A 13,117-nucleotide genomic window follows, 5' to 3' on the forward strand; every position below is an offset into this window, starting at 1 on the left:
ACTTTGGTGGCAGTTCTCCGAAAGGACCACCCCGCCACTCGGAAGGCCACAATTTGGCCCTTTCAGACTCACTCAGCTGGTTGTAGGAAGCACGAGTTCGTCTCTGTGGCTCGGTTGCCTGCTTGCTGCACATGTTTGCAGCACGCTATGCCTTTTGACTGTGAGGATTCCGTGCCGAAGGGTAGACATAGAAGGCGCTCTGGTAGCTACGTGTGCCACTACGGTACCTGTTGGCGGCAGTTCATCAAAACAGGCGAAGTCGGTTTCATCCGCAGCGAAGGTAACAGATATCTCAGTCAGTGAGGACTTTACACGTTATTTTCGTAGGCCCACTTGAAATCCTCAGTTCACTTGTGCAGGCTCAACTCCACAAAATGTTGTGCAGTGAAATTAGTCCGAGGGAAATGTGAAAGTATCGGGGTGTCATCGTGACCCAACCGAGGCCAACCATTAGTACGATTTGGGCTGCTGCTCGTGAGGCTGCGAGCTCCTCCGAGCTCCTTCTGGAACATTCCTGTGACGGTGTGAAGCCACCCTTCTCAGTCTGCTGACATAACCTGGCAACGAGCTGAAATAAATGGATACAAGGATGACTTCAGCAACGGCTTTCTTTCTTTTCGTGATGTTCGCTACCAGTGAAGATAAGCCGAAGGCGGAAGTGAAACAGGATACAGTGCGCACACACACGCGATTTCGTCATTACATTAACTGCGGCAGAGTATCGGAAAATCCACGGCATCGAGCGGCCGCCGGCCGGCTCTGTAGTGCAGTCAGCGGCGATGGCAGACGCGGGCCGGCGGTGGTGCTGCGGACGCTACGCGCACCCTCGTTCGTCCAGCGTAAGTTCTCTACACGCATTCCACTGTATCCTGCAACAGTGCACCTCAGCGAACAAATGGCATTCCAGTTTTACACTGCTTTTTCTACCTTGGCATAATTGGTGGGCAAATTTTATAAGGCCGCGCGGGATTAACCGAGCGGTCTATGGCTGCAGTCGTGGGCTGTGCGGCTGGTCCCGGCGGAGGCTCGAGTCCTCCCTCGGGCATGGGTGTGAGTGTTTGTCCTTAGGATAATTTAGGTTAAGTTGTGTGTAAGCTTAGGGACTGATGACCTTAGCAGTTAAGTCCCATAAGATTTCACACACATTTGAACATTTTTTGAAATTTTATATGCTGTTGTCGGAACAAGTCAGTATTGTCAGACAGGGATTTAGATACGAGGGCGAGGAGAATATCTTCCCACTCGGCAATTATCATTGTGTTTGTATTTTGTTGATATCCAGTGTGAAGCAGTTAAGACAGACATCGCAAGATATGTTCAGAAAGAACAAGTATTTGGAGGTGCGGTTTTCTTTCACTTATAGAGGGCAACGTGGCGAATTTTGTGACGTACGTGAGTGATTTATAATGTTCATATCTACTGAATATTGCTGTGTACGACATCGTACACGACGGTAAGAAGAGATGGGCTGCAGCATGGTGCGGCAACTGCCCACTTAGGAAAGCTGGACAGGAGCGGAGAAGATTAGCGAACAAGCTAGCACAGTAAACAGAAGATTTACTTAACATGTATTTCTCCAAGCGTACGTAGACTCATTATAAATAATGCAGAAAGAAATAGAGTTCAGCTTTCAATGTCAACAACTAAGAGGCTCTCTGAACTAAAGCACGAACGATGGGGTCGTGTGCCATTAGGTCCGCCGCTATCGTCGTCTGACGGAAACTTGCAGTTCCGTTCTCAGCTTTGAGGCCCATGGGGTGGTGCCGATACGTTACCACAAATATGACCTCACTTTTGTCTTTCTTTTGACGGAATTTTATTCTTTTTCTGTGGCATTGGAAAGAACTTTCGGCGTCGATTTCAAGGAAATAACATCTGTGGAACCTGATCAAATGCTAACAAGCTCACAGGGCCAAACAGCTGTCCCACTGTCAAGAGAAGAGGTTCCAAAACCGTCTGCCCTATTGAACCTAACATAGGGTACCTCAGTATTCAGGGATATGACAGCAACAATCATTCTAAGCACAAAAGTAAAATATGGGCTTCGTCTTCGATGCTGTGAAAAAAAATCTCTTCTACTTCAAGCTATTTGCTTTCCATATTTTGAGAGGTGCTAGTATGGTCCGAAACAAGAAAACAAGTCCAGTAAACATAGGCTCTTAAGTGCGTACTTCAAGAGCTATGAGCACCTCTTCCTCTTCACTGGTGTGAAACATATCTCTTCTACTGAACAAGTATTCATAGCTCTCAAGGAATGCATCTTAGAGCCCATGTTTGCAAACCAATTTTTTTCTTGTTTTGGTCCACACTACTTTCTCCAAAAATGCAGAAAGCAAAGAGCTTGCAGTACAGACATTTGTTTCACAGTATCGAACACGAAGCACCCGTAGCTCCTAAGGTATGTATTTTGCTTCTAATGATCGTTCCTGTAATACCCCTGAATATATGCTATTCCTCCTGGGACATCATTAGTAAACATACGTAACTCAGATACGGTTATTATGACTGTCATATCAAGTGCCTAAAATGTTGACCTGCAAATTAATACATGCTATGAAGCGATAACGGACTGGCAATACTGTATGTATCTGGACTCGTCGCTCCACAAGCAACTGTTATGCGATATTTCCCGTCTTCGGGAATCGTCAGTGCATCTTTGTAGACTTCCAGTTTTAGTTTTCCCCCAGATAAAAGTCCAAAGGTGTTCATTCTGGTGAGCATGCAGGCCACTTTGTACTTTCCAAACAACCGATCCAAAGATCAAATGTTCAAATGTTCTGTCAAGAAAGTCTGGACTCAAGTGTGCGGAATGGATGGACATCCGTTATGTTAGTACCACATGGTTTGTCTTGTGTCCAGTTGGACGTCTTCCGATAACTGTGGCAGTATAGCTGTTAGGAATAGGGAATACTTGTGGCTATTTACGCTTTCATCAACAAAACTGGTACCACTGATGCGATTTCTGAAAAGCGCACACCACATGTTGACATACCAAGGTCGTTTGTTTGTCCCCTTCTCTCAGCCATCGTCGATTTTCAAATGGCCAGTAGTGCATATTGCGACGATTGATTTGTCCGTGGTTTGTAAACGATTATTCGTCGGTAAGTATGTAAACGATGAGTCATCCGTAAATGAAATCGTGTACACAAACGCCGCATCATTTTGCAGTTTCTGGAGACACCATTCGGAGAACCGTAACCGATTTTAAAAGTCATTGCCATGAAGCTGTCGACTGAGCGAAATGTGGAAAGGATGAAATGCGTTGGAACATACTACACCCAGAACACTAACCTGCAGATCCACTCGCACATTCAAACATTGCCGTAGTGACAAGTCGATTGTGTTCTACCGGTGCTAAAGTGTTAGTTGCATTTCTCTCGTCAGCTGCTGTCCTATCTCGTTGGTATATTTTATTCTTCGCACTTCCAGTTACTTGAATGCTTATTATGTCGTTGAAATCCTCTTCTATGGCACCTTCCAATGCCACAGAAAAAGTATACAGTTCAATTTAGAGAAACCAAAGCACGCATCAGAATTCGGCAGTTGTAAAAGTTAATAATTACTTGCTTGCGTCAGAACATAGCAGCTCGATTCATTAGCTTGTTCTGGGTATATTTTGGGTGGCCTGTCTGACCTCTCGCACATAGTATGTTGCTCGATAACGGAAGTCTACTGTTGATATGTGTGGTGTCACCGCCAGACACCACACTTGCTAGGTGGTAGCTTAAATCGGCCGCGGTCCATTTAGTACATGTCGGACCCGCGTGTCGCCACTGTGTGATCGCAGACCGAGCGCCACCACAAGGCAGGTCTCGAGATACGATATAGCACTCGACCCCAGTTGTACGACGACTTTGCTAGCGACTACACTAACGAAGCCTTTCTCTCATTTGCCGAGAGACAGTTAGAATAGCCTTCAGCTAAGTCCATGGCTACGACCTAGCAAGGCGCCATTAGCCTTACATAGTTTGATAGTTATCGTATGAAATGTCTGATCAAGAACGTTGTAAACCAACAAGGATAGATAAAAGTTAAGTATTCGAGGAGCTGCATACTTTTCTTATTAGAATTCACTACTTATCCTGTTCCAGAATTCACGCCCGTCTGCGTTAGATAGCGTGCATTTCGGCATCCTCTATCTACAAGGTGTTGGCACATTTGCCAACACATCAATATGATCTACGGAAAAATTTTGTTTATACAGTTTTTCAAAGAAGGTATGTTGTTTGTGTGTCGTTCAAATGCATAATTCATACGTACCACACTCACCTTGAGGGTGATCCACTTGAAAGACGCCCAAAACCGCAAGGAAATCTGCAATACTGTATTGTGCCACAGAAGCGCGAAAACGAATACATCAACCGTTTCAAAAAAGATACATCGATGCTGTATTTTTTTTTTTTTTTTTTTTTTTTTTTTTTTTTTTTTTTTGGCTGACCAAACACAAACGTGAAAACGAATGCCTGAATCACTTTAGAAAAAAAAACTGACGGACTATGTTCGCCCATTTGTTACTGTGGGTAAAACTTGATCCCATTCTTTCACACAGAAACGAAAAATCAGTTAAATCCATTAGTGAAGTTCCTCAAAATAGGTGAAGTCGGTTTCATTCGCAGCGAAAGTAACAGATAACTCAGTCTTTCACTATCGGTGAGGACATTACACGTTATTTTCGTAGGCCCACTTGAAATCCTCTGTTCACTTGTGCAAGCTCAAGTCCACAAAATGTTGTGCAGTCAAATTAGTCCGAGGGAAATATAAAAATGATGGTGATTCGTTATATGCTCTATGGAAATAAGAGAACATTTTCATTCCACACATATCGTAAAGAATAAGTTGCTCCGCAGTTTATGTGAAATCGACTTGCAGATGCACTTGCAGCCTCCAAGCTTCGACCACCCTAATGACACAGATGTTTTCCGTTAATGTTCTCATATACCTACGAATAAAACTAAACAATCCTATTATTCTATGACATTTTTGTGGTTCGTGTACACGTGTCGAAATAGTGTCTTGTCGAAAAACGAGAGAACTATGATGTCGACAGGAAAAAGTACTGGAGACTGTTTCTGCGACGCACGGTATATCTTGCTAACTGGCTACTCGGAAATGGGTAAGATAGTGTTGGTCATAAAGCGGCCTCAATGATCTTTTTGCATAGAGAGTAGAAGCAGACGTGATGAAGAGAAAAAATAATGCGTTTCTGTTCCAGTAAATGACATGCGAACACCCAGGCTGTTGCAATGGCAAAAGCACAAGAGCTGGACTTCTAAACAGTTCCTCATGAATGTTATTTTCTGTACGTTTCTCCGTGTGACTTTTTCTGTTTCCTGGCATTAGAAAATGGTCTGAAGACCATTCATCAGATGAAAGAGTGTTTGAGGAGTACGCGAATATGAAGCAGCTATAGAAAAAATTTCTGTTATGAGAGAATAATAAGAGTAGAAACTTCCCGATCTGTTGTACTCACTGTAAATTATCCGTAGAGTATTTTTTTCTTTTGAAGAAAAAAGTCATTATGATTTAATCATATTTAAAATACCACTCTCGTAGAGTATTTCAGAGCACCAGGGAACATTAGAGGAGATAGTGGGGGATGTAACTTGCTAAGGAAAATATGATAGATTTTTTAAATACGTGTATGCTAAAGCCGTCACAATTTGGCGCATTGAGCGTCTTCACGAAGAAAACACAGATACAGGACTGTAATTTAATCGAAAGACTTCCTGTAAAATAAGCTTTCACTATTATTGGAAAAGTTTCTTTGCATATCTAATCGCCCACGTGCTTCCAGAAAGGAGCAGCACCTGTACGTTTTCACCGCCAACTGCTGCTAATATCCCTTTCAGATCCATGGATGAGGTGGTCACGTCAATTTTTGTCAAGTCTCCTGAACTGAACTAGAAGTTATCCACACAACTGCTACGTCAACCACACTCAGATCCATCTGATACACTGTGTTTGTTTCTAACGCAGCGGTGTATGTTAGGTGTCGCTAGAATATATGCTTTTTTTCCTTCTTTGTCAGAATTTAATTTTTTGGACTCATAAGTTTTTACAGACGGTGCAATGAAGTAGTTTCGACGACGAATGCAGGAGGGAACGATCAAAGCTATCACAAATAAACGATCCGAAATACACATCGAGTACTGTTTTTGAAAGAACGTAAATAGTCTAAAAGCACAACGAATACCGCGCAGCTTAATATTCGGCTGCGACTGACTCACTATCAATACAATCATACCACAACATAGGCTTACGACCCTGACGCTCAGCTGTTGTGTTGGCTCTGTTACACATTCCATGGTCCCGCAAATGTGGGTACCTGTAAAAAGAAGTCAAGAATGTCAGTTTCACTCAAAGGCATTACTGAACTTTATGGAATAGTAATTTTGTGTTACAACGGTAATTTTAATTGTAATATAACCTAAAACATTAATTTTAAGAAAGTCTGTGAGGATACTCGTCAGGTCAATAAAAGAAAGTTATGTAACTCAGTCTTACACTCCATCATATTACTCAAAAGATATCTAATATAAGCTCTCAGGCTGTTGTACAAATGTCGAACCACGCATCTGACTTAGGGTTACCAGACGTCCGCATTTACGCGAACATCTAATTCTCGACGTTTAATGTAGCGTCCACATACATTTTTGCGATTTCTACTACTGTCCGCATTTTTTAGTTTTGAGAATGAAGATTTTTTTATTTCTGTTTTCATATCGTATCGTCAACAATTTCTGTTCTTTTTACTTCAGTCATTGAATTACATCTCCCTTATAGATGTCATGAATGTACTGGATTCCCTTCGTGGTGTTCTTTGTCACAGAAAAGATGAAAATTTTATATTTTTGAGTGTGAAACAAAGATTATTTCAAATGGAAAATGTTAGGTATGCTTCGAAGGTGAAGGATTTTAAGTGCCATGTTGGTATCCTCTATGAAGGATGTTTGGAGCACCTGAATATGTAGAGTGAAACATTTTGTGAATTTTCTTGTTTTAAGTGGCTTGATTTTTCAGATATATCGTGGACTTACGTAGAAGAATCAATCAAATTTTTTTTAATAAAAATATTAAAATTGACAATGAAAAATGCTTTGATCAGTTTTAAAGTTTCTAAAAAATTCCTAGCCACATATAATGGAAAATCAGGACTGGCCCATAAGAAATGGTGCAAGTATGTTGGATCATATAGTAGTGAGGAACAGTTTAGTGATTTAATTAAAATTGCACAATTCATCTTCGCGTTGCCAGCCCATAATGCTTGTGTTGAGAGGTTGTTCTCTATAATACTGGCACAGTAGACAAAGGAGAGAAATAGACTCACTATTGACACTGTAAAGGGGATTTGCAATGGTGAAATTTAATTTTAGAAATTTTGATTGTAGTAATTTTTAATTATTTGTGTCAAGAAAACGAACTTTCAAAAAGATTGTCTCAAATGAAAACCACACGAATTCCAAAGTGTTGTAGGTGTGTGATATGTGTGAATGATTTTATTTTTTGTTTCTTATGTAATAATTCAAGAAACAGAAAGTGTCCGATTTTTTCTTCCTAAAATATGGAAAATGCCTTTTTTTGGCATTCTGAAATCTGGTAACTCTAATCTGACTTCTTTCTATGCTATTGATAAGCCCTTGAAGTCTTTGTACAGATGCTATTTTCTCGAAATTCTCTGCAACCTGTTCTTTTAAAGCTTGTTTTCATCCTGTTATATGCATGCTTTGAATTATTTTCGTGAAAAGAAAAATATCGGTGACGACAAAATACATTAATAAGTACATGTATTGTGAAGCAGATGTCAAAATATATAAAGTTTTTTGTAGAATAATCTAAACATAATAACAGGCAGAATTCTCGTAAGATACCTCTGCATTCTGAAAATTATATCCTTGTAAGTTGCGTTCCACACAAAAATTTATTGTTTAACTTATCAGCGAGTAAAAATAAGCAGAATAAAAAATACTGTACCTATCGTTTCATATAGGCGCCTATAACATTAAAAATTTGTAACCTCAACGTGAGTTGAGTAAAATGTCACCATGTGTCAACAAATATAACAAATACCACCGTATTTCCATGTCGAAAAATACGTAAGTATGATATTAAAAAAAAGTATTATCAGTATTACATTATTTCCAAAAATTACATAAACTCCACTCAAACCGCTTAAATTGGCGCTATTCATCTCTCTACCTCTCTTTCTTTTTCACATCCCACTACGAAAAAAACACTTAGACCAAATACTGTACTCTCTCATCACTAAATTTCATTTCACATGTGCACACATACCCTAAAAAATAATTATCTGCAGTATTTCCACATCTGCCTCATCATCTTTATCTGTAAAATTGATCTCTCTCTCTCTCTCTCTCTCTCTCTCTCTCTCTCTCTCTCTCTTTCTCTCTCTCTCTTTCTCTCTCTCCCTCCCTCCCTCTCTTTCGGTTTCATACTGTCTCATCAGTAAATTTCATCTTTCTCTGCTTTATACTCTGCTAAAGCGTATGTCAGATACTGTACTGACTCATCAGAAAATTTCAATCCACTTTCTGGTTTATACACCACAAAATATTCGACACTGCCTTGGTAAATTTCATCTCTCTCTCTCTGTCTTTCTTTTTAATATGTTACTGCAGGGTAATTGAAAAAAATCAAAGAAAAATATTCCAGATACAAATTTTATTATAAAAAAAGAATATATTCCAAAGAAAAGTTAGAGGCCCACTTGGTTGACAGGACACAGTTAAAGCCAATCCCAACTAAGTACATTTACTTACATACACTGTAGCTATGACACAGGATATTTAAAGAGTATTCTGCCTGTTTATATATCTCTGTATTTGAATCGCATACCTATACCAGTTTCCTTGGCGCTTCAGTATATGTAAACAGGCAGAATACGGCGCTGCGATCGGCAACGATTAAGTAAGACAAGTGTCTGGGACAGTTGTTAAATCGGTTACTGCTGCTACAATGGCGGGTTATCAAAATTTAAGTGAGGTTTAACGTGGTGTTATAGCCGGCGTCCAAGCGATGGGACACAGTATCTCAGAGGTACCGATGAAGTGGGGATTTTCCAGTACGATCATTTCACGAGTGTATTGTGAATATCACGAATCCGGTAAAACATCAAATAGCCGAGATAGCTGCGGCTGGAGAAAGATCCTGCAAGAACGGTGGTGCAACCCTTTAGCAAATTGCTACAGATTTTAATGCTGGGCCATCAACAAGTGTCAGCATGCGAACTGTTCAACGAAACATCATCGATATGGACTTTCGGAGACGAAAGCTCACTGTTGTAACCTTGATGACTGCATGACACAAAGCTTTATGCCTCTCCTGGGCCCATCAACACCGGCACTGGACTGTTGATGACTGGAAACATGTTGCCTAGTCGGACGAGCTTCGTTTCAAATTGTATCGAGCGCATGGACGTGTACGGGTATGGAGACAATCTCACGAGTCCATGGACCCTGCATGTCAGCAGGGGACTGTTCAAGGAGGTGCAGGCTCTGTAATAGCGTAGGGTGTGTGCAATTGGAGTGTATGGGACCCCTGATATGCTTAGATACGACTCTAACAGGTGACACGTACATAAACATCGGGTCTGATCATCTGCATCCTTTCATGTCCATTGTGCATTCCGACGGACTTGCGAAAATCCAGCAGGATAATGCGACACCCCATGGACAATTCCAGCAGGATAATGCGACACCCGAAAAGTCCAGAATTGCTACACAGTGACTACAAGAACACTCTTCTGAGTTTAAACACTTCCGCTGGCCACCAAACTCTCCAGACATGAACATTATTGAGCATATGTGGGATGCCTTGCAACATGCTGTTGAGAAGAGATCTCCACCCCTTCATACTCTTACGGATTTATGGACCGCCCTGCAGGATTCATGGTGTCAGTTCCCTCCATCACTATTTCAGACATTAGTCGAGTCCATGCCACATCGAGGTGCGGCACTTCTGCATGCTTGCGGACGCCCTACACGATATTAGGCAGGTGTACCAGTTTCTTTGGCTCTTCAGTGTAATTATACATTACACAAATATTGTAGGTATTACTAAGGTGGGGACTGCACATGTGGCTGGTATTGGGAAAGAAAAATGCCATTGTTAACTACTGAGAACCTTAACATGCCATCACGTATAAGTATCCCCAGCTACTGTTATTTACAAACGTTTGTGAGACACACTTGTCGGTGGAGCGTCAAGCCCCGCCTAAGACTCTAAGCAACAAAGCCGCATGCCATGTTCTGACATTCCCACTGATGCTTGCTGATAGTCACGTATCACTCAGAAAACTTACGTTTATTACACAAACTATACTGCGAAATTCAGTTACTCAAATAACTACCAGAATCGGTAGAAAAACCCTGTTCCTTCATCCATTTTTTCTCCTCCTTAGTATCTTCCTCAACTACTCAAAACTGTCTTCATCGTTATGTGCCGGCAGACTTCTAATTACTATCCAGTGGAGCTATCATCGGTGCCTGATTTTCCCTTTCTTCTCTTCAAGTATTTGACCTTAGAAATCAGGACTCCTTTAAAGATGATTCTGTGGACTGATTCTGTAACATTTCCAAAGATAATGGTATACATCTCCCGCACACAAAATCGAAATGTGATAGATAAAATATGTACCACCTATATTAGCAGAGGTAGTGGCACAGGCATACATTCCATTGTTCGGTTGTTCACTTCGTTGTTGGCACTCCTTTTTGCTGCTCCTTGAAATGGCGACTGAGTTCTATTCTTGTTCTCATCTCTGATATTTCCTGGACTCCTGCTCCATATGTTTTGCTTCACACTCCTCTCTTACAAAATTGTCTTGCGTTGCACATTGCTAGTTCCCCAGGGACCTCCTCCTGAGCGTTTTCAGAATCATCTCTCCTCTCTGAAACGACTGATTCTTCTCACCACAAAATAAAGCTCAGGGCATTCTTTGCATCTGGAATTTCACTCAATAAGCTCGGTGCACCCTTCGTCCCTGACAATCAGTTTCAGCACAGTGATCGGACGTTACACTACAACAAGACTACCAGTAATTAGTTTGATCTTCCTTCCATCATTAGAAAAATGTCCATCTAGGGCAACGGAACATTAAACAGCACTTCCGTTTATCTAAATTACACACAGAATCTCCACTCTTCAATCGAAATACATACTCATCAATAGAAAATTCACGTGCACCTTACATTAAGATGACAACAGAACAGTTATCATCACGTCAACCTTAACCTTATAATTCTTCATGCCACCACCCCCTACTTTGTTCATTCTCGAAACAACTTTAAGTAGCTCAGATGGTGCACAGCGCACGACCGCTTTGTATGTAGTGTTTCAAGCTCTGCTGCATTTAGATTAATTAACCTTCATACTCGGAATGGTCCAGAGAATACATTGTAAAACTTGCGGGTGAGAAATTTCTATTTCTTTGAGAATTTATGTATTTTCATTAATACTTTACACATGACTGCCAAACTACACTATTGGAAAGCTCCCTTTCGTTTCTCCCGTCTTCTCCATGTCTGACTTTGGATTCTCTCAGTTGCTATGTCCAAACGCATAATCTCTCATCTGGTGGGAAAGGCAATGATTCGCTCAGGTTGTACACTGGTTGTTTATTCTTTAGAGCCAGTACCGGTGCCACCGGGGCAAATCATTCAGTATCTTCTGAAACTCTTCCAGGTTAGCATGCCACCACCAATGCTGCCTGTGACAGTTGTATTCGGCATAATTTCCCTATCTCTTTCATGGCCCTCTCTGCTGGGTTCAAGGCTAGGTGAAACCTGGACGTATAAATGGTCATGATCTTCCATCGTCGCAATTCTTCTTCCATTTGTTGGACCGAAATTGTGCCGTGTTGTCGGAGAAGACCCTTTCTATCTTCCAGACTTCTTTCTGAACTGTCTTCACGAATACCCTCATGACAGATTTAGTGATGGTGCTATGCAATGGGGTGAGTGTTAGATACTTTGAGGTTAAGCCCATGCTTAACACACGTATAAACGATGCAGATAGTGCATTAACTAAATGAAAATTTCCGAAACTGATAGCGGAGTCCATAAGAATGCTGTAAACGTCCAACACTTGGGGTAAAGCTCAGCCAGCCAGTAGCTGACCTTTATGTCCATCGACTAAATCATCTTTACTCCATGAAATTTTTACAGTAACTCTTCCATCATGTCTGCTCAGTCAGTCTCGATTATACGAACCAACATCAAGAGTAGGGAAGAGGATGAAATAGGTCAGTGTCCACAGTTTCCCTCAATCTAGTCGAGTCTTGTGCACGGCAGTTGATAGTTTGGCCAGCGGACAAGTTCTGCATATTGCAAGTACTCCCCAAATTCTGTTCTCCGCACTGGAGAAATATGCGGACTCATGCGACTTATAGTAGCACTTGTGGGACCCAAATTGTGAAAGGGTCAGATGCATATACCATATTAGTTCGTTTATGAACTCCTTGGCATACAAACTACCCACCTGTCTCTGTTTGACTTCTTTTGCAAAGAGATATTGACAGAATAGAAAACTCTATGTTCTCTGATCCCTTTCTCTAGGCTTTACCTTCACATCTACCCATACTGGATCATTGTCCTGTCCATTTGCAATATCTTCTTATGTCATACTGATGTAATTTTCGAATGGTTAATGCTTAAAGTAAATCACTTTCATTTGATTTTCCTGTAGATGAGCATCATTAGACTAGGTCAGGTATGGTAGAGCACGCAATAGCGGATCCACAATCACATTGTCGTTTCTGGGCAAGTAATGTATTGTGACGCGGAATTTTTGAAGGTAAAATGCACGCTTGGCTAGCCTTCCAAGTGTCAGTTTGGCTATTATTAGGAACTGAAAAGCTCTATGTTTACTGTACATGTGAATATTCCTCCTGTATATGAAATACCGGAATCGAGAGAAGCCCTACACAATGACGAGTGCTTCTAGTTCAGTAACAGAATAGTTTTTTTCCTGCCTTAGTCAACATTCTACTTGAAAACGCCACAGTGAACTGTACTGTCTTGCATTCCCTTTCATTTTCTTGGTGTAGATGAGACCCCAGTCTGACCTGGGAACTATCCATGGTGAGTCTGAAGTCCTTATC

General features: G+C 41.2%; 1 protein-coding gene across 1 annotated transcript in view; it reads left to right on the top strand.

The window, feature by feature from the left end:
- The first annotated feature begins 778 nt into the window (after positions 1-778).
- LOC126471375 (annexin A3-like) overlaps positions 779-13,117 on the top strand; it is a 267,681-nt gene continuing 255,342 nt past the window's right edge. The window contains exon 1 of the mRNA XM_050099496.1: positions 779-839. Within this exon, the coding sequence (XP_049955453.1) occupies positions 780-839 (60 nt within the window). The 5' untranslated portion in view covers position 779. The remainder of the gene's footprint in view (positions 840-13,117) is intronic.

This window comes from Schistocerca serialis, chromosome 3, assembly GCF_023864345.2.
Source record: "Schistocerca serialis cubense isolate TAMUIC-IGC-003099 chromosome 3, iqSchSeri2.2, whole genome shotgun sequence".
Taxonomy (NCBI): domain Eukaryota; kingdom Metazoa; phylum Arthropoda; class Insecta; order Orthoptera; family Acrididae; genus Schistocerca; species Schistocerca serialis.